Below are 27678 nucleotides of genomic sequence, written 5' to 3' on the forward strand. Positions count from 1 at the left end.
GAGGTCCTGGATCATCTTCACTATCATTATTCTGAATTCTTTTTCTGGAAGGTTGCCTATCTCCACTTCATTTAGTTGTTTTTCTGGGGTTTTATCTTGTTCCTTCATCTGGTACATAGCCCTCTGCCTTTTCATCTTGTCTATCTTTCTGTGAATGTGGTTTTCTTTCCACAGGCTGCAGGATTTTTGTTCTTCTTGCTTCTGCTGTCTGCCCTCTGGTGGATGAGGCTATCTCAAAGTCTTCACTATTAACTCACAGTTTAGCCCAAACTTCCCAACTGAGGCTCCTTTTCCACCACCTCCCCCCATGGTTGGAAGGATAGATAAATGAATGTAAACAAATGTGCTTGCAAGCCTCCTCCTGTAATCATCAAAGAGGCTCAAATCAATTGGCACAAGGAGATGGCTGGAATATATGGCACCATTAGTCATATCTTTTCAGTGGGGAGGTGTTATGGACTGACTGTATCCCCCAAAATTCATATGTTGAAGGCCTAACCCCAGTGTGATGGCGTTTGGAGATGTACCCTGTGGAAAGTAGTTAGGGTCATATGGGATCATGAGGGTGGGGCCCTGGTCTGATGGGATTAGTGCCGTATAAGGAAACATACCAGAGAGCTTGTTCTTGCTCTCTCTATGTAAGCACTCACTGAGGAAAGGCCACATAATGAGAAGGTGGCCACCTACAAACAAAGAAGAGCTCTCATCAGAAACCAACCATTCTGCCACCTTGACCTTGAACGTCCAACTTCCAAAACCGAGAAAATAAATTTCAGTTGCTTAAGCCATGCAGTCCAGGGTATTTTGATATGGAAGCCCAAGCTGACTAAGACAGGAGGGAAAAAGAACTCTACTCTAGCAGTTGACACCATCATCTACCCACCTGTCCCAGCCAGAAACCTGGGAGTCATTCTTGACTTTTCCTACTCCTTTCTCTTTCTCACCTAATCAATCACAATGTCTTTAAAACAAAATTCTCCCCCTTCTTTTTTCTGTACCATTGTTTCACCAGAGGACTCGCTAGATTCTCTCCAAACCTTGGACTTGTGCACTAGTTCTGACCCCTAACATTTCTCTCTAGGACTGCTGTAGCAGCTCTTTGATGGTCTCCCTGCCTTTGGTCTTTCCCCTCCAATCCAGCCTCCATGTGACCATCAGAGCCACTTTACAAAACTTGACCTGGTGCTCCCCTGTGGAAATGCCCTTCATTGGCTCCTGTTCACCCAGCCTTGGCCTGTTAGCTGGACATGGCTAAGCCTCTGGATAACCTACCCCTGACTATCTCACAGCCTCATCTCTCACCACCATGCATGCCCCTATCCCCTGACCCCATAGGCATGGCAGGCCATGCTGTCTCTTACTTTTGCACCTTCACATTCCCTAGTCTGGTTTCCTGCATTACACTCTCCCACTTCCCCCAGCAAACTCTTCCTTGTTCTCGAAAACACAGCTTGTGTTTCTTCCCCAGTGGAGCCATCTCTGCCAGCCTCCCAACCCCTCCTCCAGGGTTGGGGACCTCCCCTGGGCTCTTATAGCAACCCCAGCTCATGATCATCCTGATGTTTATTACAGGGTATTTTAGTTGACTAATTCCTTACTTGTCTGTCTCCCTTTTAGAACCAGTGTATGAGTTTTCTCAGGCTGCCATAACAAAGTACCATAAACTGTGTGGTTTAAACACAGAAATTTATTTTCTCACAGTTCTGGAGGCTGGAAGCCTGAAATCAAAGAGGTGTCAGGGTTGGTTTCTTCTGAAGCCTCCTCCTTGGCTTGTAGATAGCCATCTTCTTCTCCCTGTGTCTTCACATGTTCTTCCTTCTGTGTGTATCCGTGACCTAATCTCCTGTTCTAAAAAGACACCAGTCATATTGGATTAGGGCCCACCCTAATGACCTCATTTTAACTTAATTTTTTCTTTAAAGGCTCTATCTCCAAACACAGTCACATTCTGAAGCACTGGGGATTAAGACTTCAACATATGAATTTGAGGGGGGCTCAATTCAGCCCATAACAACCAGCCATGAACTCCTCAAGAGCAGGTGCTGTGTCTCATTCACACTGCATCACCAGGCTTAGCCCAGCTTGTGGGTCATGGCAGATGTCTCAGGAATTATCTGTGGAATGAAGATACTCCATGAAATTCCAAGCCTGGCAGAGAGGCCTACTCTCTCTGCTCTGTGGAGACCAACTCTGGGGAGCCCTCCTCAATCCTCATTTATAATTTAAAGCAGAAAAGCCAACCAGATGCCTAAAGGTCGTTGAGACAACGAGAGAGAACATAAAGTAATGGGAAGATTGTTGTGCTAGACAACTAGCTTGGACTCCTATTCAGGCTCCATATTAGCTGATTGCCCTCCAGCAACTCAGTTAACCTCTCTGAGCTTTGACCTTTTCAAATGAAAAGTGAACAACTGGAAAAGAAACAGTGGTTTTCATTGCTACCTGTCCATTAGAAACTTCCACAGGAAGGCCTTGGCCCTGATATTTTTTAAAGTTCTCCAGATGATTTAATAGACAGAGTTTAGTGCTGCTAAAACAGAGACAGAGAGGGTAACCTGTGTGTATCAGCTGGCGTGAGGAACACCCAGTCTTACTAGTATTCAGTTAGCTAGTGTGAGGGGCAATATTTGTACCTGTTTAGGCAACAATCAGAAGCATTTTCGAAATTCCCCACCTCTGAGCAGTTTCAAGTACTTAGCAGATGAGTAGAAAGGAAGAAGCAAAAAAAAGATAGACGTATTAGCTCATTCACTGTACCAGGCACTGCCTTAGGTGTGTGATCTCATGGCATCACCACAACAATCCTGTAAGTGTTTTCCCCATGTTACAAGTGAGGAGATGTGGACTCAGAGAAGGGAAATGACTTGCCTGGCGTTGCAGGCTGGTAAGAAGAGGAACTAGAGTGCAGGCTGGGTTCTGACTGCAGATTCCACACTTGCAGCATTATAAAGTGCAGAGTAATGACCATCTGGGACTGGGCCCAGGACGATGGCGCATAGCAGGTGCTCAACAAAGAGTTGCTGAAGGAAAGACATGAAGCAACACTTACTGAGCAGCCATCTGTGCTGGGTGCTGTGTTCTTTGTACATTCTCACCTCAACTGTGTTTGAGAGAATTACCTGATTGTACAGAGTTGAAGAAGTTAATTAACTAGTCTTTTTGAATATATATATGCATCTGGAAAGAAAAAAAAAAAGGAGAAAAAGCTCATTCTTTTGACTGATCAGTAGAAGGTAGACAGCTCATGGAAGACAGATCTGCGATTCCAAACCCAGATTTCTCTGACTCCAAACCTGATGCTCCCCTCCCTACATCCCACCTCTTGACATACATTTAGGACTTTGCCAGGCATCGTCCTGGAGGGCACTGTACCCGAGCTAATCGAAACTTCCTCTTTTTTCATGTGGCTGGGACTCTGTTGGAAAGAGCTGCAGCTGATCTTCGTGCACTGTCCCCACCCTCGGCTGCCAGGAATCCGGGAATCCTGTGTCCAGAGCAGGGGCTTAGGAGAGAAGAGGTGCACGGTTGGGTGTAACCTGCACCCTGCAGAGGCTGCCCTCCTAATGATTCTGTAACCACAAACCGCGAAGGGAGCTTGAGAAGTCACCCCTGGCTCAGTATAATTTGCAAGGCCAGGCAAGACCCAGAGGGGAGAATTCCCTCTACAAGGCAGCTGAACTGAATGTGTTTGAGCACAGTGGGTAGCAGTGATGGTGGCGTTGGGCTCAGGCTTTAGAACTCCAGAGATCAGGAACTTGCCCTCAGGGAAGCCAGCTAAGAGGACGGCCGTCCTCTGTGCTCCCTTCCGCCAGCCAGAGGCTCACAGGACGACCAGGGCTTGAAGTGAAGCTGCTGGCACCAGAGGGGTTTCCCCTAGGAAGCCAGAATAACCGAGGCTTGCAAAGTTAAAAATAAAAGCGCCCAGATGCGGAAGGCACAGCTCAACTCTCCGAGTGAATGATTCACAGCATGGAGGTAGGGCTGGCTCTGCCCTTTCATTTTCAACTTCCTTCAAGCAGTTCTTGAGGAGATCTGGCTTTTCTGAATTGAAAGCAGGAGAAACGTATCTAAATTATCTTATCCTGTTGTCCCGTGGTACTTCCTTCAACCCCTACCATAAAACAGAGATCTATTTTATAAGTGGCAACCCCTCTTTGCTCACAGAAGGAGCCGCTTTTTATTTCTAATCACGGCACTTGTGTCCACTGGGAAGCACGTGAATGTCGTAGACACACACCAACCTTGGGGTTCACGTTTTCTGAATTCAGCCCTGTCTGCATGCATGCACTGTGCTGTGCGATATCGGGCAAGCTCCTTTACCTCTTAGAGCCTCAGCTTCTTCGCCTGAAGAATGGGGATGATAACAATAGAGGCAAAAATGTATTGAGCGCTCTGACTTCACAAGTCACTTTGAAGGGATTTTTAGTTGAGCCGTGAGGCCTCATTGCCACACTATCCCTCACACAGTTCTAGTGTGTCAAGGCCGGTATTGACAGCTTAGATGGCTTAGCATTGCTGTATCTGAGATCTCATTTGATTTTCATTCATTACCCAGTGAGACAGACCCAGCAGGGATGATGCTCCCATCTTAAAGTGAAGAAATGATGCTCAGAGGATTTGAGTGGCTTTTCCAAGGTCATCCAGCCTGCAAGGGGAAGGGATGGGTCTGAACCCAGGTCATAACCGCAATGCTGTGTGCAAGCAGGTGCCTTACAAGTTTCTCATTTAATACGCAGAGCAGTGGTTCTCAACACGGGGTAATTTTGCTTCCTAGGGGACACTGGGTAATGTCTGGAGATGCGGGGGTTTATTGCTTCTAGTATGTAGCAGCTAGAAAGCTGTTAAACATCCTACAGTGCACGGGAGAGTCCCCACATAAGGAATTATCTGCCCCCAAATGTCACTAGTGCCAACGTTGAGATACCCTGAATCAGAGTAAAGCCGTAAAGCAAGATGCTTCCATCGACAGTGGTTTACTAGCTGGCTGAAGGGTGTGTGCTCTAAGAATGCCTGCGTGTCTTACAAATTAGAGCTTCAGCATTATTTTGAAACTCTGACATAAGTTCAATTGGATTTGAAATCCATTTGCATTATTATAAACAATCCATTATTACCAATAAAAGAGGAAGAGTTGTTAGGTTCTTTAAATACAACTTCAACTGTAGAAAAGTTTTTAATTGTTACGCAAATGTCTTATAATTTGAACCACACCTATGTGAAAAGTTTCTGGTCAAGAATTTGAAGAGACAATTATTAAAATATCATGGTCAGGGATTGTGCAGTCATTTCAAGCGTAAGGACTGAGATTTTTAAAAGTTATGCTAATGAACACAAGCTGAATTACTGAAAAATTTAAAAACATTTATTTGGGAGTTTTATGTAAATTTAATATTTAATATATTCTTTAAAACTTTGTTTCATCATAATTTATCATATAAAGAAAAAAATGAGTGACTTTTAAAAAATCAAGCTCCATAAGGACACCTCCAGTCCCCTTCAACCTTATTATATTCTTCTTTCCTCTATGTGATATGACATTAAAGAGTTTGGGAAGCACTGCTCTAGAGCACAGACTGTGCCTGTGCCTTCATTTGCCAGCCATGTTTATGTGCTACCACAGCTAGATTATAAACTTATTCCCCTGGGGTGGGAAGTTGCTATTTGGGCTTATGATGTCTTACGATGCCTCACACAGGGCTTGAACTGAGTGCTTTAAATGCTTGTTGCAGACATTTCTTCTCATAAGTAGACCCATGATTTGAACTTGTAATAACTACAATGGTAACCACCATTTACTGAGTACCTGTTATATCCAGCACCACCTCATAAACATTATTTATTTTCTCTTAAATAAAACATTTGATGTAGACAAAAGCATACATGTAATGCATCTGTAGTTTTCAAAACTGATAATAATATAAATAATCATTTATTGTAAATGAAAAATAATCACTATTTGTAATCCTCACCACAAACCCACTGAAAGATTGAATGCTATTGAAAGATGAATATTGAAAGATTGAAAGATGAATATTATTGTCCCTTCTTTACAGATGAGGAAGGTGAGGCATGGAGAGAATAAGTTACCATCTAAGACCAAACGACAAATGATGCCGTTTTCGGCTATTAATACATGACTGAATGGCTTAATGAGCATGTCTCAAAATCTATTAAAATAAAACCAGTGTGCGATCAGAGACCTGAAGAACATCTCCTACTAATAAAAGAGGAAATGCTTATACAGAACTGATAGATATCAGGAAAAACTATATTTAAAATCTGGGAAATAGTACCCCCCCGCATAACTTTTTTTTAGAAGAAGAAAGGGATAGGAGGTAGGAAGAAGAGGAGGAAGAAGAGAGCTCATAGAGACCTGAGATGAACTCAATGATATAAACTGAAATTCTACCCATCATATTCTCACATAGTCATGATTCAACAAAGTCAGATGAAAGTAATAAAGCATGTGAATAAAAATTCACATGGGAATTTTTAAAATCTGAAATTTTGCATGTATCAGTGAAGCAATCCAAGAACAAGAGCAGGATTTTTAATGACAAAAGGCACAGACCACAATGGCCCCACTTCCTTGTGTCTGACAGCACCCTGATCCGCTTTGTGGTCATCAAAGACACACAACTGGCCATTATTTGGGGTGGGGCCTTCACTAGGAAGGAAGAAGAAGATCAAATTTCTCCCCCAAATCCTGTTACTTCCCTTTCCTTGGTTCCTATAGAATGTAAGCCAGGACTGGGTGTACTCTTCGCCTGGGAGGCCCTCAAGAAAAGATAAGGAGGGATCTAGAAGAAATAGTTCTGGATTGAAACTTTGTGTTAGGGAAGGGCCAGAGAGATGTCAGAAAGTTTCACATGTTGATCTGATCCGTTCACTACGGTGGGAAGGAAGAAGGATTCTAGGTGTCAGACAAAGCTGGGTGTACTCAATTCAAATACTGGCGTTTACATCGAAACTTCTAGGGAAATTTTAGCATGACCTTGGTGTCACAGAGGGTGGAGTGTGCCTAGCAGTGAGCCGGTAGGTCTAGATACATGACCAATAAGCATAGCATGCTGAAATTAATGGGGTGGTAAGAAGTAATGTCTCTAAATGTCACTAACAACCTAGCTCAGAGTGCAACGTGTACTGTGTCTGCAAAAAAGTGACTTCCACCTTCCTCTCTCATGGATGCGAAAAATTAATACTTGAAATAGATTTAATAACAAGCAAAACAAAGAAAATGTGATTTAAATATATTCTTCAGTGATACAGAAAAGAAACAATAAACTAGATAGCATCTGGAATGAAAGAAGCAGCAAAATAAATAAGAAATCATTAGTATCAGTAAAGTACATGAAAAATGGCACATTAGTCTGGGTTCTCCAGAGAAACAGAACCAATGGGATATATATATATATATATACACACACACAAATATACATATACACACAGAGAGAGGGAGGGAGGGAGAGAGAGAGAAATTTATTTTAAGGAACTGGCTCATGTGATAATGGAGTCTTATTAAGTCCCAGATCTGCAGAGTAAGCCATCAGGTTGGAAACCTAGGGAAGAGCTGTAGTTCAAATTCAAAGGCCATCTGCTGGCAGGCTTCATCCTTGCTCAGCGTGGGTTCAGTCTTTGTTCAACTAAGGCCTTCAACTGACTGGATGAAGACCACCTATATTATGGGGGGCAATCTGCTTTACTCAAAGTCCAGCAATTTAAATGTTAATATCATCTAAAAAAACTCCTTTACAGAAACATCCAGAATAACATTTGACCCAATACCAGGACACCATGACCCAGCCAGATTAACACATAAAATGAACCATCACAACTAGTTTATGGAACCAATCTGCCTAGTGCTTTGTAGCTTTCAGTGCACATTTATAGCCATCATTTTCTTTAATCCACTCGATAGGTTTTTTTATGGTAGCAAACTGTGGCTGAAATGCTGAGTGATTCTCCAAGCACACACAACCAGTAAGCATCTGGACCAGGTCCCCTGACTCTCTCCACTGTGCCATCCTCACAGGGTGCCAACCCAGCCCCTGACTCAGAGCTGTGCCCCTTCCCTGGGGTCAGGCTCCTCCTCGAAAATAATAATTCAAAAATAATAATCCAATGTGAACCTAACAGCAGAAAGAATTTACCATTACGGGTGCTGAGGAGGAGGAAGTATGTGAAGAATATCTTTCATATTCTTCTTTTGTAATATTACCTATGAGCAATGGTTTTGCTAATGCCCTTACTTTCCTTATTAGAGAAGATCTTATCTGGCCCTGAAACTCTTTTCCTTATAATACACGTTCTTTTAAAAATCAGATTCATACTTGGATCTTTTATACGTTTATTTCAGTGAATATTTATTCAGTGCCCCTCACGTGTCAAAAAAGAAGGTGAATTCCCAGTAGAAAAGCATTGGAAACCAGACACAAAAGTGTACATGCTGTACAATTTTATTTATATGAAGTTCAAGAACAGGTAAAATTAAGGTCAGAATAGTGATGGCTTTTGGTGGGGAAATATTGACAGGCAAGTGGCACACAGGAGGCTCCCAGGAGCTGGAAATGGTCTATGTCTTGATCAGAGTGGTTTTTACACAGTATATATATATATATATATATATATATATATGCAAAAAATCACTGGACTGTACATCTGAGATTGGTGAGCTTTATTGCAGGTATATTACATCTCATTTTTTTTTAAGTTATAGTTGAAGAAAAAAGGAGGGGGGAAACATTCGGAAGTGTTTGTTTCCAGCATGCGACTGCTATGTGGAAGCATGAGCCTAAAAAGAATATTCCTTGTGGACTTTTGTTGTAGAGAAGAGAATAGTCAAGAAACATGGGAGGCAAGACCATAGGATGAGGACCTTCTTCTGTTCAGTAAAAATTTGCCAAGCAAAGCCCAACTCCAGGATGGGATGGAGGGAAGAAAGGAAATTAGGAAATTTTCCTTAACATAAGGAAACCACAAATATACAATTTCCTAAACATCCTGGGGAGGGGGAGGATGCCAAGCCCCCATATTTTCTTGGGAGCGTTACAAGTCAAAGAAGGAAGTGAAACATGACCTAATGTACTTACAAGTTGTAGAAAACGTAAACCTCTTTTTACCCTAAAGCATGATTTCCAGAATCTGGAGCATTCTTGTGTGGATAAGGAGATGGAGTCTCCTGCAGGATCCTTAAGGAAATGTTATCGGGTCCAATGGGTGGGCCAAAGCCGTTACCTAACTTTTTTTTTTTAACATCTTTATTAGAGTATAATTGCTTTACAATGGTGTGTCAGTTTCTGCTTTATAACAAAGTGAATCAGTTATACATATACATATGTTCCTATATCTCTTCCCTCTTGTGTCTCCCTCCCTCCCACCCTCCCTATCCCACCCCTCTAGGTGGTCACAAAGCACCGAGCTGATCTCCCTGTGCTATGCGGCTGCTTCCCACTAGCTATCTATTTTACATTTGGTAGTGTATATATGTCCATGCCGTTACCTAACTTTTTGATAGAAAGTTTGGATATGGTGAAACCTCCTGTGTAAACACCCCATGTCCTTGACCTTGGAGTCCTTCCCAGAGTAGCATAGGTTTCTATTCACATCCAAGAATCAAAGAACAAAAGGAAGACAGTACTCTCTTCCTGGCCCCTGGCACCCCCAGAGATGGTTCTGAGACAAAGGAGATGTTGCTGCAAGTGTTGATCTCTGGGTGGTTTTTAAGAATTGTTTGGGATTTGGTGAAAAGAGAATTGTCCCAAATAAAATCATCTTGGAATTTATGATCACATGCTCTAATTGCAGCAGAGACCCAGGGCTCTAACCACTCTGCAGGCTGCATGCTAGGCTTGACTCACCGGAAGTAGAGGGAGCTGGCCAAGGACAGCATGGCCCACGGCCCGGCATCCGCCCTGATTGGTATCTGCTGCTAGACCAAGTGCGGAGGGGCCTGGCTGTGACTCCAGAGGACTCTGAGAGCGAACAACTCTGACTAAGAACGGCACACTCAGTTTCTGGAGAAGCACGCTCTGGGCCATTGGGGCCACCAGCTTGCGGGGCTAACAGGGACCTCACTGCACTTCTTATGAGAAATGCTTATGGGGCTGGGTCTGTCCCGGTCGCAGATTGCTGGATGCTAAACTTTCCTGGTTTAGGTATGAAATGTGCCAACCTCCAACCATCCTCCAGCCATCCCCACTCTAGCGACAATGAGCATATCTCCAAAATCCAAGACACATGAGTGTAGGAGGAGTATAGCGACCTGTGCTAGGTTAACCTAGCAATCGTCTTCCAGAATGTTCTCTGTCCCTTCCCATTTTAGTTGCTGCTCTCCTCCAATCTCTCTCTCTGTGTCTCTCTTTTTCTTATAACACTTATTTCCCTTCCCCTCTAAACTAACTAAATCTAGACATTTTAGCTGAGGTCTTCCTTTTAAATGTGGAAATTAACTTCAAGGAAAAATCCTTGAGACTGTAAAATATTGGAACAGGGGAAATGACCACCCAAGCTTATGTGATGAACTGTGCATCATAACATCATTTCACTTCAGCAGTATCTCCTGCCTCTCTGCCAGGCACTGTGTAGGATGCTTCAGAAGAGCAAGGAGGAAGGGAGAGAAATGACAGTGGGTGAAGCACTGATAATAGCCAACATTTATTGAGCATTCTCTTTGTGTCAAGTTAGCTGGAAAGTTTTTTTCATATGTATTAGCTCATTTAATCCTCTCAAAACCTTATGAGGAGGGTCCTGTTGACCCTATATTACAGAAGAGAAAACTGAGGCTTAGCGGGTTAGGTAGCTTGACAGAACTGATGAGCTGGTTAGTGGGAGAGGCTGTCTAATCCCACAGCACTCACTTGTACTGCCAAACCCTGTGTTTATGTGATCTTACTGCATCAACACAACTAACTTGCAAAGTAGGTGATGTCATCCGTTTCAGAGATGATAAAGCCAATTCAGAAACTTTGAGTGACTTATCTAATGTCACACAGCTAATCAACAACAACCAAATAATCAACCCAAGGTTGTCTGTCTCCAGAGTGTATCTTCCTTCCACCAAACCATGTGGTCACAGTCTTCAGATTTAAGGGGTTCTTAATTTACTAAGAGTGTTAAGACACACAAACAGCTGTGGTAAGTGTCTTCAGAGAAACAAGGTGTGGAGGAAGAAAGGCCACCTCTGGTTGAGGAGCAAGGGGAGTCCTCCAGGGGAAGGAAGTGTTGAGCAGGGTTGAGATGGATTGACAACCACGGCTCCCCGATGGCTCCACATCGTGGGGTGACCATAGCCCTCATCTCCTTTAGCCTGACTGCTATGTAGCCGTCTTAGATTTAGTTTTGCTGGGTTCCGCTCTTTCTTCTGGTAGAAATCTTTGGCAGAAGGATATCCAAATAGAGAAAGTAGAAGGAATGAATATGGAACAGGAATTGTTTTCTAAGAATATTAAAATTGTGGTTTTCATACCATAAAAAAGCAAAAAAAAATTTTTTTTGGATTAGTAAGATAATAATGACTACTTTGGACTGTGATGGCATTTTTCATCCAAACACATAGTGCTACGTAGAGTCAACCTCATCATCAGTAATGAGATTGCCCCCTCTGTCCTAATTAGCATCTTAGAATGGGGAAATGGCTTCCAGGGCAGCCAACATGGGTTTCCGCAAGTAGGTCAGTCTTATAGAGAAGGGAAGGGAAGGGCTCCCAGGATCCTCTCCCCTTTGAGCTTCTTTTCTTGTCCCCCAGAAATGGCAAATCCGTGTTAAGTTCCTGCTTTGGACCAGGAGCTGTGCTGGGGCTGGGAGGTGTGATGCCTCAGTAGAAATGAGGCAGAGGTGCTATTATAATAGAAATAACCTCCAAATCTGCGCTCACAGTGAGGCCCTCCTGCCCATTGCACAATGTGTAGTTTACATAACTCACATTTGAGCAACCTAGAATCTTGCTTCCAATCAAAGGTTTCACAACTGCATAGTTGATTTCCAGCTTCTCACATTGCACTTGGTCTAATTGTCAGAGACTGGAGAAGAAACCAGGTCAACTCCAAGAATTTGAGAAAACAATAATCACTTCCTGAGAACTCACTAAACGGGCCTGGTCCTGGGACTTGAAGCCAGGCCTGTTGGTGAAGTGGAGAGAGAGTGGGAATCAGGAACGTCTTCACAGAAGGATGCTTGAGCTAGGTTTTAAAAGATGAATAGGGAATGTACAGGCAAGCAGAGGAGGAATTGTTCCCCCAAGCAGAGTAAGACATGTGCAAAGGTACTGGGGTATGAAACTGTATGATGAATTCATGAAACTAAGGTAGTTGGCATAACTAAGCCCTAGTGAGTCCTTTCGTATTGTCCTAACACAGAGGAATTCCTGCAAGCCTACCTTTAAAACTCTGGAACATCTGAGATACTCTCCAAGAGCCTATTTGCATGAGCTTTACATGGCCTCTTACAAGACATGGTGAAACTGATTCTTCAGACTGACTCGGGCATCCAGGACTATCAGGATTAAAATGCTACTTTGTGGACATTATGAAGGTTCCCCAAGTGCTTCAGTGGTGGTTCCTCAGGTGAGCCTGGAACTCATCTTGGGTCGTAAGAAGCAAAAGAAATTGGCCTCAGGTTAGAATTCTGGTTGACTACCGGTGAGGGGTGTTTCTAAGATTGATGTACAATTGTGGTGCTTAAATGCTCTCCACCCAATCCCTGATGTGGAGAGGGATCAAGTCAACTGAGGAAGAGACCAAGTAGGAGCTGCAGGTTGCTCTTGAGAACTTGGGAGAGGCTGTACCCAGGCCTTCTCTCTGTGCCATGGTCTCTGCTGCTATTATCTGGAAGAAAGTCACCGTCCTTGGATCTGCTCCTAATGAGGTCGGGACTGATTTACAAATCTTTCCAGTAATTGGATGTCATCCTGCAGCCTATGAAATGTGTTAACGTTGCTGCTGCAATACATCAGCCCCAAAGGCACCACATGGGGGCTGTTGTCATAGCTGGAGTTTAATCATTAATAACAATGAACATAATCAATAGTAGCTAACATGTGGCTATCACTTTGCCGTAAAACCAGCCCTTCTCACATATAATATTTCCTTTATCACCTATAACATCAACCTTAGGTAGGTATCGCTAACAATAGCTCCAGTTTACAAATGAGGGAATTTAGCCTCAAAGAGATTATAGAATCTCTTTGCACAATATCATATAGGTGGGGAAGGACAAAGCAGAGGTTTCAGGGCCAGCTCTTTATGACACCAAAGCACATTGGATTTTCAATGTATTTACTATTAAAGTATTTTGAAGCTCCATAAACTAACACCCTTCAGTCCTAGGCCTGGTGCTGCTAAATGTCCCTTAGTTCGACTGTACCTTTTACTCAAGTTCAACTGCTCATCTTGGGGTGGGAGAAAAGCACAGTAATATTGTGTACTCAGCGGACAGGCTCCAAGCCCCAAGCAGGCCGAGTATCCTGAATCCCTGAATACTCACAGCAACCTCCCAGAAATGCACTTGTCTCTGAGTGGGGCAATTGTGTTTTCTGGTTCATGACTGTATCCCCAGAGCAGTACCTGCCACTTGGAAGACATTTGATATGTATTAATTGGATTGAGATGAGCATCTCTATCCCCATTTCTTAAAGAAGGAACCTGAGGCTCAGAGGAGCTGGGCGACATGCTTGGGATTACAGAGCCCGTGAGAGACAGAGCGGGAGCTCAGACCCAGGCTGCCCGTGGCCGCAGATCCCACTCTTTGCCTTTTGCCGGGAGCCAAAGCTGCAGCGTTTCCAGCTACCAACTTTTTCTTTCCCTGACCTAAAGAAAGCTGATGAAATTGCCCTTGCATTGCTCAGCTTAGAAGTCAAAGGTGTGTGTGCATGTGTGTACGTGTTCCCTTACACATGCTTGCGTGTTGGGGGGTGGGGTAGAAAGCTTATAAAGGATATAGCAGTCTTTTCTAAACTTCATTTCCTTATAGTCAGGAGAGTTTAAGTTTCTGGGAATTTATTGCTAGGAACATTTCTAGGAGCCTTGTCATTTTGCCCACATCTAGATAATTCTACTCATCTTTTCGTGCTCATTGGGATACTTATCCTAGGGTTAACTAAGACTATCCCCCCTTAAATTTCCAAGAAATGTCCTTTCCCTACAAACTAGACAATAAGCAAAGTTAATATCTTAGTGTATGTAAGACCCAGCTCGCTAGGACTGTCATGTGAAAAACAAGGATTTTACCATGGTGACGAGTCTTTCATCCTTGGGGGTAAGAGTTGGGGGGCGTACCTTCTCCATCCCGGAGGCTGCAGACAACTATGATTAACTACACAAAAGTGCCAGTTTGAAGATAAAAACTGTACTTAGCGTAGACTCTTCTTCTGTAGCAAGAGTCTGGGGGGGTGCAGATCTTGAGGATTTTTTTTTTTTTTAATGGAAGCTTTTGTTAACATCAGATATCTAATTAACTTAGGTTTTAAAACTACTGAGGTGCTGTGTCCTCAAGAAAGATGGTTATCAAAATAGTTTCAACTAAGATAATTACCCTGAACCTACAATGGAAGAAAGAATTAAAATTTTCCTTTTTTTTTTTTTTTTAAAGAAAAAACAATGTATCGAATAACGTGGAAGCATTTTGTTGTGGGATCCCTGTCTGTGCAGTTGAGGCTAGATCAACTTACTCACCAATATAATTATCATATCCAGAGTTTATCTCGGGAAACTGCCTTCCAGAATAAGGAAAACCCAGCACCTGTGCCCGCAAGGCTGCTTTGGCTCCCCCCGAGGATGAAAACTCCAGCTGCTCTGTAGTTATAACCGAACTGGCTCTCCCCCGGCCTCCTCCGGCTCATCCATCACACAGTAATAGCAGACTCGCTGGCTACTGATCTCCAGAATGGTGTTGAGACTATCAAATGCTTCAACTCTCACCTGTGTGCATGATGTCTCCCAAGTGTGTGTCTTCAGCCCAGGTCTTCCTCTTCCACTCCCCTAGACTCCACGTCAAGCTCTTCAGCTGCCTCTTGGGCACCTGGGCTTCCCGCCAGACTCTCCAAGGCAATAGCTCCAAAACCAAACTCACCATCTTCCCCTCTTTACCTCCCACCGTAAATGGACTCCTTTGCTCAGATTCCTTGCCTTCCTAGACTCATTATTCTGACAATCACTCACAACCTTTATTTTAAGGGTTAACATTATTATTTTTTAGTAGACTTTATATTTTTAGAACAGTTTTAGATTTACCAAAAAAAAAAATGAGACGATAGTACAGAGAGTTCCCTTATACCCCATAGTCAGTTTCCATTATTAACATCTTTTATTAGTATGGTATATTTGTTACAACTAATAAACTAATATTGGCACATAATTATTAACTAAAGTCCATGTTTTATTCAAATTTCCTTAGGTTTTATATAATATCCTTCTTCTGCCCCAGGACCCCAACCGAGATACCACATCACCTTTAGTCGTTATGTCTCCTTAGTTCCTCTTGACTGTGACAATCCCACAGGCTTTCCTTGTTTTTGATGACCTTGATAATTTAGAGGAGTACTGCTCAAGTATATTCTAGAATATCCTTCTTTTGGAATTTACTGATGTCTTCTCATGACTAAACTGGGAGCATAAGTTATTAGGAGGAAGACTGCAGAAGTTAAATGCTGATATTAAGAAATTTAAGGCATTGTTTGGACATTGGAGAGGGTTGGTCACCACCTTCATCTGATAGAGGAAAGGCTAATACTAGTTCAGATACTGCACTTATTAAACTGAATCATAATTATTCATTTTCCTCTTTTCTCCTGGTCTCTAAACTCTTTGAGAGAGTAGAGACTGTGTGTGATTGAAACCTATATCCCCAGAATCTAGCGCTGGGCATGAAACTGAGTCAGGGCTTGATGATATTTGAAGCTTTGATTTGTTCCCTCCTCTGTAAAGTAGGATAATAGCACTTATTTCATAGGAATTTGATGATTAAATTAAAATATTAAGATACTGGGCACAGGGCCTTGCACAGAGAGTATTAAGTACTGAAATATGCACACGGTACTCACATATGTTAGCTACCATTTTGTCACCATTATTAGGACGTACATGTTATACAATATACACTGGGGACCCAAAGAACTGACTTTGATCCACTCTATATCTAAAGTAGTAAACTTAGTGGTTAGACGGAAGCAAGAAGGGCCAAGCTTTATACTTCAGAGAATTCTCTTCTGTAAAATTCATGTTGCACTTAGTTCACTTTGACAAGATTCCCTAAAAATGGTCCAGATCCAAAGAAGCATAAGGCATGGCTCCTACTCTCAGGACCTTATAAATTGATCGTCAGATAGTAATACAGGGTAGCATTCGCCAAGGAGCCAAGCAGAAACCATGTGGGTATGGGAAGTTCTGAGTAGGGGCTCTGTCTATATGGGCTGTATTGTTGCTAAGGTCTAGGACGTGGGCCTTAAATGATGGGTCAGGTTTGGATATTCAAAGAGAAAGGTGGCCAAGTCATGAGCAAGGATCTGGAAAGAATGAGTATACAGAAATTCAGTGCCTGAGAGGAGTCCAACCTGCCAGGCACTTGGATTTATGCACACAAGAGTAGGAGAGGGCGTTGGACAGGACATCAGATAGAGCAAGATAACAGGTGGGGATGGCTTGAAATCTGGCTTAAAGGATAATGGAGAGCCACTTATATTTTTGAGCAAGGGAGTAACAAGATAAAGATGGAATTTTCAGGAGACAGTATGCTTGCAGTGGGCCTGACTAGCCAGAAACAGAAAGACTAGTGGTGGAAAGCCTAGCACGCTAGTTTATTCAGTCATTTATCAATTCATTGGTCATATGTGCACTCAAAAAATATTTATGGAATTCCTATCAGACTTGGTATATGAAAGATATAATCCTTGGCCCCTGCCCTCAATGGGCTCACGGACTAGAGGGAGAGAGATTAAAAAGAAGCTTCTGCGATAATCCAGACTACATCATAGTAAAATCAGAGAGAAAAGAATGGAATAATATGTGGGAGATGTCAGATAGATAGATAGATAGATAGATAGATAGATAGATAGATAGATAGATAGATAAAGATATACATCTATTATAAAAACAAATGAAAGAAGTCATGGATCAAGAAGTAGGAGGAGAACCTAATATAAGCAAGGTCTAAAAAGTCAATAATCAATAATGTCAAACACTACTGGTACCTGGCAGAAAACTTGCCCAAGAACAATAACTAACAACAGCAACAATAACAACAACAACAATACTACTTTTAAATGGTTACTATGTCCCAGACCTTGATACAATTCTAAGGTATTAATATACTTTTTCTCATTTTTCTTTGTGCCTAACATAGCATAAGGCAAGAGTAGTTCTCAATAAATGACTCATGTTATAGGCCAAACGAGTGCTCTTAGGAATCTGGATGTTTGGGTAGTATAGCTGGTGCTGGAATGTTAGAAATGGGGTTTCAGGTTGATAGAGTAGTAGTCTCTTTCCTCAGGTCACCCTCTCTGGGTTAAATCGTTAGTATACTCCTAGTCAGTAAAATCCTGTATGATAAGATGCCTTCCCTTTGTCCTATATGAGAATGCATTTCTTACTCATGTGGGGTTGGGTGGAGCCCAGAATGTTCTTCAATCCAACCTCTCTGGCAAATAGAACCTCTGGACCTTTGGGAGACTGGTCATTCCTTTCCTAAAGCACTCATGTTCTAAAGTACATTACAGAGGAGAGGGCGTTTTCTGAGCATGGGCTGGATTCAGACAGGGAAATTTGGGGCTGGGGAGGAGATAGAAGTGGACTGTACTTCCAAGAAAAGTTGCCAGTGGAAATGAACTTGTTCTTACTTCTCTCTATGGCATCTCAGAACTGCTTTATATTCATCCAGAGACTGACCACAGTTTGGAAAAACAGGAGATTTCTGCCGAGTGGCTTTCAGTTTGGGGAACCAAGTCTCTCTCATATGCAAGGGGAAACATCATGTGAGGAAAGATTGTTACCATTGGTACACCTTCAGTTCAAGCTAGGACTCACTAACTTGCTCTGTAAACTGCATGCAATGACTTTCCACATATGTGTGAGTGTGTGAGCTGCCCACCCACCAAATGCCTCTAGAAAGAGTTTTCAGAGGTACGATGGGGTATGTGCTAAAGTTCCAGAATACAACTGAGAAAAACTAACAAACACATTTATTTAAGCACAGATTTTTTTAAAGGGAGAGCAGGAATTCTGATGCTGAAATAAACCTTAGCAAACAACTCCTTTAAGCCAGCAAGCCTACCTCCTGCTCATAGCGTCTCCTCTAACAAAAAGACAGGCCTCCAGCTCCCCCTGAGTCACAGACTCAGTTCTAAACTCTTCTCTCTGTCCTAATGTTCATTCCACATCTGGAAAGCATGGAGCATAACACAGGTACTTATTAAAGTGGAAGCTTTCATCCATAGTCACTCATGTAAGGGATCCAGGATTCAAACTTGGTTCTTTCTGCTCTCAATTTCTTCCAATCCATCTGGTGGCCTTCTATAATCCAACATTGACCCCATGATCAATCAAAGGTCACAGGCAAAATGAGGTTCCTTCCGAAAGCATGGACCAGTCTGGAAGAAAGAAGTGGAACAGTGATTGTGGGAATAAAGGAGTAAGTGATGAGAATCAACATTAGTGGGCAGCTTGTTTGGGATAAAGGAAAAAGATAAGTTACTTAGAGTTGTTTTCCTTGTCCTTTCAAAGGCCCTTTTGCTCCTCACTGAGTTCCCTATAAGTACATCCTCTTGTTCATGGTATTTTAAAATCATATGTCTACCAAGTGTATGATTTAAGTTTTGCTTTTCAAATATGTATCAGGACATGAGTTTATATAGGAAAGCTGGTCAGGGGCCACGTGTGTGGGGATAGTAAGAGCAAGCTTGGAGGGATGTTCTGCTCCAGGTCTTGCAATATTTCACTCTCACAAGCAATAAACGATTTCAGTACTGCCAGGGCAGGGGGCGGGGGGAATGTATGGATGGGCTGCTGTGGAAGAGATGGCATAGGGAAGGGAATGAAACCCTATGTGGTCAAGAAGAAGCTGGACAGCCCTCAAGCAGCTGCCTTCAGGGCACAGGGGCCCCCTGGAATTTAGCCACCTGGCTCCAGGGAGGATGCCTTGGGGTGAGATAATGTGCCTTGTTCAGCCCGGGGCTGACTTAATTTACGTTTAATTACATAGCTTCACAAAAATATTGGGTGCATGAAATGGAGTCCCATCAGCAGGAGGTCCTTAAAAATGAGAATCCCAAATCCTTTTAACCTGCTTGGTAGTAACTTGCGGATTGCTATAACCCCTCATATCACACTCATATACAAACACACACATTTTCCTGAACCTCGCTCCTCTCGCTAAAATTTATCGTTCCTGAAATCTTAGCAGATTCCTCAGCAATTGACTTGGGATCAATGGGAAGGAAAATAGGGCCACAACACAGTAATTCAATTTGACAAAATTCAGTGTTCATTCAATTGAACTCAAATGTTTATTTAGTACCCTACTGGGCCCTGGGTTAGTGAACCTGACAGAGTTTCTTCCCTCAGAGAATTGCAGCCAAATGGACAACTTTCCAGGCTTAGATTCACCCTTGGAAGCTTATGAAAATAGATTCCTCAGCTTCATCCTGGCTTTCTGAATTAGAATACCTAGGGTGGTGGGACCCAGGAATCTATATTTTAAAAAGCCATCACAGGTGAAGGTGACTTTTATGCACTATAAACTTCGAGACCATCTGCCTTAGGCTCTTAACTTACCATTTTGATTTCAGACCTCAAGCACAGAGAACAGTCTGGTGGCCCACCTGGTGATGGTGAGGGACAGATTTCCTGAGCCTCTAACATGCAGGAAAATGCAGCTGACTTCACCTGGGACACCAGCACAAAAAGACACCCAGCCCAAAGTTCCTCTTGGCCCACATGTCACAGGAACAACCTACAAAGGAAAAGACACACCTGTGACTAGAGGAGCAAGATGGAACGTGGTGCCCAGGGTCCAAGTTCAGATGTACCCATCGTAGACTGACGCTACCTCTTCTAACCCCTACCTCACAACTACCTTTTGAAATGGGTATTTTAACTATCTGTATTTAACAGAATGAGGGTGCCAGCTCAGCAATATTGAGTGGCCCGCCCATGCTACAGGAATTTTAATTCACTTTCCCTAAATCCAATCCGAGGTTGTTAGATGCTTCCAACTTTGGAAGACCTTTTCTATGAGGTTCATATCCAAGAGTACAATGTTTCAACAGGAACTTGGGCAGAAGTAAATGAAGCCCAGCCACTGGAACCAGCTATGCTGTTTTAGGACATTGATCTAAGCCTTCGATTATAGGCCTGGCTCTGCTGTTTACTAACTAGTGGCCTCAGACATGTTACCACAGTCCATGCAGTTCCCTAAGCCAGACTCTCAGGGGTTGTCCATGACTCCTCCCTCTCACTCACCCTCCACATGTAATCCATTCTTACTGCTTCTGCCTTCTAAGCATCTTCAAATTTGTATACCTATTTCCATCTTCACTGCTATCACTTTAGACCTGAACTATTGCAAGAACTCTTAAATGATCACTCCCCTTCCTTTCATCCTCTCCCAATCCATTTTCTCCACAGCAGCCTAAGTCATAGCACATCAATCCTTGACTTAAAACCCTTCAACAGCTTCCATTTATCTTAGGATAAAACTAAATCTCCTCTCATGGTCTAGGCCTCTGCAGACTCATCCTGACTCGCTTTCTGCCTTGCTTTCTAGGCTCCAGGCACGCTGGTGTTTCTGTCTTTCAAACACTCCATGCTCCCCTCCTCCCAGAAGCCTCCATATACTTTGGTCCTTCCCAGGGGAGTGCTTTTCACATCCTCATTCACCCACTTAACTCATTCTTCAGATCCCAGTTCATTATCATTGCACTCAGGAGCCTTCCTCAGTCCTCCCCCACCTCCTCCCCCCACTAAATCAGTTCCTCCTGTTATATGTTCTCATGGCTCCCTGAACTCCCCACAGTTTGCAATTATACATCCTTTGGTGATTTTCTATCTCACCCACTAGAGTGTGAGCTACATTAGGGTGGAGACTATGTCTGTTTCTCCACCATCGTCTTATTCCCAGCGCCTCAGTTCAGAGCCTGGAATGCAGTAAAAACAATAATAACAATGCTGACGCTAGTGGCTATATTACTGATGCCTAGCATGTGCCGTCTTGCTCCCAAGTATCAATACTTTACTCGAGTGAGTTCTCTTAAACCTTGAAAACCCTATGAATTTATAGGCACTCCACTGAGATTTTTTTTTTTTTTTTGGCTCAACGTTTTAATAGAAAAAATTCACCGATGTACAAAAAATGCGAAAGTGTGACAATGACAACATATGGAATTCTGTGATTGAAAGTCCCCTCGAGTGCACGCTGTGGTGCACATGCACCCGCCCACACGTACTCTGGCGTGGAAACATAAACTTAATGCAAACCAGGGCTACCAAGAAGCGCCAACATGTGTTCTCCATTCCACCAACCACAGATCGGTATCTACTCCAAACATTCAGGAACAAAAAGTACAGCATCTTCCAGGAACAGCAAGGCAGACTTCTTACTCACAATGGACCAGCACAAATAAACCCAGCAAAAAGAGTACTGCACGCTGAAATTTAGGACAGTCATTCACGAGGATGGGCACAATCCCAATGTAAGGAACAAATCCTCTCGCTCTCCTCACAACATCGTTCTTCTCTAGCCAATGCTGTCCTTGTTTATACAGGCCTCGGTCGTCAACCACACTGTTATCTCCTTTGGTCAGAAACTTCCTATGTCCCTTTTGCTTTTCATGAATCTTCAAGACTCGGTGAACTCTAGGAACGTCTCTTCCTTCTGTCCTAAAAACAACAATTTCTTCCACTCCTACGGGATGATCTTCAACTCGACTTGCTAGAAAGAGAAAATCTCTATGAAATGCGCGCTCCATGCTGCCACTGAGTACCACCACAATTGGACTTGCACTTCCAGTTATAACCGTTAGCCCCTTGCAGAGCATTGGTGCCGAGGAGACAATCTTTCCAAAATGTGGGACTTGCTAATAGAGCTGCCGCGTGTTCCCCCACTGCACATCATCCAAACAATCGAGCGATGCCGTGGCAGGGCCGCCGAGGGGACACGGGCAGAAGAGAGGGCGAGATGTGACCTGCGGGAGGAACGGCTGGCACACGGTCCAGGCTCACACTAGACAGGACCCCCTCCACTGAGATCTTGATGAATGAATACACTCATTTCTCTGCGCCTCATTTTTCTTATTGACAAAATGGAGAAAGTAGTATGTGAGTGAATCACAACCAAAGTTGCAATACTTTATATTTTCTCTAATTATTTACAAATGAAAGAATTGAGCCTTTAAAAAATTTTCCATGGGTTTTATTTTTTTTCCCATGGGTTTTAAAAACATATGTGTGCGTAGGCACATTATGCTTATACCCTTCACCTTATGGAATGTTTCTAATACGTCGAATACAATGCTTCTCAACCTTGAAATAAAATTATTGCCACCACCCCATCCCCCCGCAAAGAGAAAACATAAATTAAAATGTAAATTATCCCTAACGAGAGAAATTAATAAGATTTCTTTGGGTAGGGTGGAGCTTTGGAGGGCCACACACCATTGTAATAGCTAAGGGTTTTTTTTCATATTCTAAGAATTGATTTTTATCCCCTTGGTAGTAATATCACTGCTCCTTTCTTTGAGAATGAATGTTCTAAAAGAAAGAAAGGAAGGAAGGGAGAGAAGGAAAGAAGGAGGGAAGGAAGAAGAGGGGGGAGAGGAGGAGTGGATTGGGGCAGCTGCAGTGACCTCATGATGGAAGATGGAAGTTCAAAAAGCAGATGAAGCTGAGCCGTCAGCTTTCAGCGCTGTGATCAGACCCCCTGTGCTCCTCCTGCACGCTCCCCTCTGCCTCTCCTTGTGTGAATGCCTACTTCCTTCCACATTCCTCCCAATTCTCCCCTCTTAATGACCACTCTGAAAAATGCCAGGTGAGGTTCAGCGTCGTGGGGATCTGAGTGTACGCAGCCAGGAGCAGCTGCCGTCCTCAAGGGAATACAACTTGGCGATGGTGGCAGCCCATAGAGAGAAGAGCTGGGAAGAGTTCATGCCATTTGGGGGCATCAGGAAAGGCTTTAGAAAGTAAGATAGCCTTTGAGGTTGGGCTGGAAGGAGGGGCAGGATTTTGATGGACAGTGATAGGAGGGGTGAGGGTGAGGAAGACAACAATAAAGCCTTCAAGGGTAGAGGATACCGCCTGGGAGAGGGCCAGGTGTAAGAAGTGCGGTATGGTGGTGTGCCATGAAGGGAGGGAGTGGGAACTAAGCCTAGAACTATTTTGGAGAATCTTGAATGACAGGCTTAGAAGTTTGCTAGGAACCATTGAAGGTGTCAGCAGTGGGATGACATCAGAAGATATATGCTTTAGAAGCCTTAAGGTGGCAGCTGCATGGAAGATGAAGCAGAAGCAGAGAGGAGGAGCCCAGTGAACAAGATTTTCCCATGGACCAGGCCAGGGTTTCTCAACCACAACACTTTTGATTTCGGGGGCTCAGTGTTGTAGGGGGCTGTCCTATACATTACAGGGTGTTTAGCAGCATCCCTGGCCTCTACTCACTAGATGCCAGTGGTGACAGACAAATGTCTCTGGACATTGCCAACTGTTCCCTGGGTATTGGGGGGGGGGTGGCAGAATTGCCCATCTGAGAACCACTGATCTAAGCAAGGACCAATAAGGGACTGACCTGGGGCAGCCACAAAGGAAAAGGAGGGTGACAACTAGGCCGCTGATGTGTCCAACTCTACAAACGTCATGATGAAGGCAAATGTGGAGTCCAAGGGAATTTTCATGTTTCAAGCATGAATGATTGGAAAAAGAGCAGTACAATTTTTTGAGAAGGAACATTTTAGAAGGGGTGAATAAGGAATTTCATTTTTAAGTGTTTTGTTAGATGTTTCTAGACACACATGGAGGTAGAGATATGCTGTAGGTTATTAATAGGTGCACAGTCAAGTTCTCATGAACTAATGAATAAGCAAATCAATGGTATGTGTCAAAAGAGAGGTTGGAAGCTAGAGATAGGACCATGTGAATGGAGGAAACCACTATAATAAAATTTAGAAAAATATTAGACAAGAACTGAGTTTAGAACTTTACGTAATGTTTTCTGCAAGGGGGAGTAGCAAGGTATAAGCAAAGTTTCTTTTCCATGGTGTAACCCTAATGGTATACAGAACCATATAGAACAAACTGATCTTCTTAGGAGTCTAGGAACTTGACTCAAAGCTCCCTCAAAAAGCACAAGATTTCATTGCAGTTTCAGTTCCATCTTTAAAAATTTTTTTGAAAATATGTATTCCAGCCCATATTATGAGCTAGTTTGTTTTACCATGAGGCTATTTTAAAATATTTACTTCCTCCCCATCATGTTTAGGTAGTGTATAGTGTGGATGGTCTAGTAGAGTCCCCATGACTGCTAACAGTTTTACATGTGCTCTCATCCAGGGGTACCCATACCAAGTTTGAGATACAGGAGGGCAGAAAGTGATACAAAATTGGGAGTGTGACAAATCCAAATGCAATTTCTTTTTTTTTTTTTTTTTTTTTTTCAAATGCAATTTCTTATCCTGCCACTTACTAGTTGTGTGACCTTAAGCAGGTATCTTGACCTCTCTGAGCCTTGGTTTCTCAACGGTAAAATGGGGCTACTGCTCCCAATCTCCATTGTAAAGGTCAAATGAGATAAAATATACAGAGTGCATTGTAGATGTTTAATAGATAGCAGCTTGTTTATTATTTGGATGAGGAAGAAAGAAAGAGGGATGTATAGAGGCAGAGAAGTGGTGGTTGAGATACTAGGAATACAACTTTGGTACTTTAATATCCTGAAACCTTAAGTTGGCATTCCCAGAGTGAAATGATTTTGAAACAATTATCAACTGGCTCAAAAAAGGTAAAAGCATGTGAGAAAAATCTTTGCAATTGGCATTTGAATTTCTTAATTATGGCCTGAGAAAGTGGTGTGAGGGGGACTTGCTGATGGTGTAGTCCAATTAACTAGCAAGTGGAAAGCGAACAGGAGGTAGAATAAAACCTAGAACATTCTTCCCACACACGTGATACGTGGTATGGGAGATCTGAGACTGGAAAAAGTCATGAAAGTGAACTTACAACCGACCACCTAAAGCTTGGAAAGGTCTCTAAGAAAAGAGCTAATGTCAGTAGAACCTGAATGGAAAATCCACACCTAGGACAGAATATTGGTTGTGATCATGTGCCTTGCATGCTTTAGAAACATTAGAAAATCATTCATTACAAATTCCTTGCGCTGTTTTACACACACACACACACACACACACACACACACACACACACACCCCATGGTCTCTATAAGCATAAGCAAATGCTATGTTTAAACAAAATTGGACAAAACACAGTTTCTTTGTTATATTATGAATCTCCAAGACAAAAAAATACCCACCACATCCCAAAGTTAGTACATAATGGAATTTTTTCTCCTTAAAATGACTCCTATAACTTGTGTTTCAAACACACTTTTTAAAAGTTCTTCCCTAAACAATCCTAACCACAATCCTTTTAACATATTTAATCTTTGTGACAGTCCTTCAATGTACTGGAATCCTCCAACATCATAGCTCACATCCTTTCCTAATGTGGCAAAATCAGTGGAGTCCCCAGGCTGGTAAAATATCTCTAAGTCTAAAAACATTTGCAGCTATCTACAAGCATGTTTTATGTAGATAAAAATCACAATATACTGAAGCACAAAAGTGACCAAGTCAATGACACAGAGATTTTGCTATGATCACTGTACCAATAGCAGCTACTATATTTTTAGACATTGTGATCAAGAGTTGAAATAAAGCTAATATCCAGCCTTCCAGGTGCTTAGTAGAAGAAATATATAATTTCTTTAAAACCAGCAAGGGATACTGGGAGCAAATCACCTTCAGCCATTTTTCCTCTAAACTCTCTGATGTTGTCCTCAGATGTTTTACCATGAGGGCAATGGGGATGTAGATAAGGGTCTGTGAAATCCTCAGGTGAGGAGAGGTAAGGGAAGTTTATGAAAAGACAACTGATGAAATATCAGTTGATACTCATATTTGCTTCTTGGATCCTTTCCATGCATCAGCTGTAGAGAGAGATAATGGTAATACCCATGCTTGCTTGTCTAAATACCAAAAGAACTCATCCCCTCTAACCAATTACAGGAATGACAGAATGATAATAATCCACCAAACACGTTAACACATTCTCCTATGACCTCAGCATGTTTTTCAAACCTGTTGTGAAAGAACAGTGACAGACAGGCAGGAGAAAAATGCATTGACCTCACTCTGTGCCTGGGCTGAGGCACAGGCACTACCAAGAAGATAACAGCCTTTTCCTAACAAGGCCTGAAGCCACAGCAGTGTCTAAGAGGCTCTGTCCCCTGAGCCCTTGCAACATCTGGCTGGAGTCAGAGGGTGGGGCAGCTGAGCCTTTGCTGACCTCCCTGGTTGCTGGAGAAATGGCCCCAGACACGCCTTAGGCCAACATGCTTAGCTTGCCCCAAGCAGCTGCTCTTCCTCTCCTTCCACGTGTAGCATCAAACACACCTTGCTCACCTGCAGGAGATAGGGGCCACGGTGCCCAGCAGTCCCTCTGCATCTCCCGTCTGGGCCACTGCAGGTACTTCCTAAATAGTGTCGCTACTAATTTTTCCCCTTCTCCTGTCCACCCTTTGCGTGAAGGATGTGGCATTTGTAAAGCAAGTTTAGAATGTGTAATTCACTGGCTTAAAAGTCTCCACTTGCTCTCGTTGGGTGGAAAACTCATTCTCCTTAACCCTCAATAGAAGAAACCTTGCATCCTGGTCCCCGCATCTCTCTCCAGTTTTACCTCCCATCCCTTCTCTGCTACTCACAATGTGCCAGCCACACTGAATTTCACAGTTTCTGAGACAAAGAGGCCCTTTCACAACTCAGTGGCTTTGCACGAGCTGTTCTCTTTACCTTTCATGCTCCCACAACTTCTCCCTTGGGAGAATCCCCCTCTTCTTTCAAGATCCAAGCTCATATGTTATTTCCACAGTAAAGCCTTCACTGAATTTCCCTTCCTCCACCAAGGATGGAGGGAATAATTCCCTATGTTCCTATCACTTTCCACACAGCTCTATGAGGGAGGCAGTATAGCATAGTGACTAACAGGATGCAGTCCATAGCAGATTAACAGACTCTACACATGCTCATTCTCTGACCTTGGACAGGTTACCTAATCTATGCCTCAATTTCTTCAGCTGCAAAACAAAGGGAATAATAGTAAATACTACATAGGATTGCTATGAGGAGTAAATGTGTTAAGCTCTTCAAACGTTCAGAAGAGTACCCCATTCACAATAAGTGCTCAGTAAGTATTAGCTATTATTATTGTGTCCACTAAAATTTTAATACTGTCATCATCTGTTTAGGTGTCTCTCTCTCCCTGTCTAGAGAACAGGGTGGGGACTATTTCTTATTCATGCTTTTATTCTTCGTGCCTAACAGTTCTGGGTACTAGCCTCTCAATAAATGTTCATTGAATAAGTTGATTATTTTCTAGGCGGTAAAATATCCTCGTGACTCCAGAGATTATAACTCAAGGAAATTACTTTCTTTCT

At 42.8% G+C, this 27678-nt stretch overlaps 1 protein-coding gene across 1 annotated transcript; it reads right to left on the reverse strand.

The window, feature by feature from the left end:
- Positions 1–21516: 21516 nt before the first annotated feature.
- On the reverse strand, positions 21517–22018 carry LOC102987585 (signal peptidase complex catalytic subunit SEC11A-like). The gene is made up of 2 exons (XM_024126557.1): positions 21683–22018; positions 21517–21621 (listed from the first exon to the last, which is right to left on the reverse strand). Exons 1-2 carry the CDS (start codon positions 22016–22018, stop codon positions 21517–21519), a joined length of 441 nt encoding a protein of 146 aa, XP_023982325.1.
- Between the last annotated feature and the right edge of the window lie 5660 nt (positions 22019–27678).

The sequence above is a fragment of the Physeter macrocephalus genome, chromosome 9, assembly GCF_002837175.3.
Source record: "Physeter macrocephalus isolate SW-GA chromosome 9, ASM283717v5, whole genome shotgun sequence".
NCBI lineage: Eukaryota > Metazoa > Chordata > Mammalia > Artiodactyla > Physeteridae > Physeter > Physeter macrocephalus.

Coding starts and splice junctions, on each gene's coding strand:
- LOC102987585 (XM_024126557.1), bottom strand. CDS start 22,018: ATGCTCTGCAAGGGGCTAACGGTTATAACTGGAAGTGCAAGTCCAATT. Junction 21,622..21,682: donor TGAGGAGAGCGAGAGGATTT/GTTCCTTACATT, acceptor TTCAGCGTGCAG/TACTCTTTTTGCTGGGTTTA.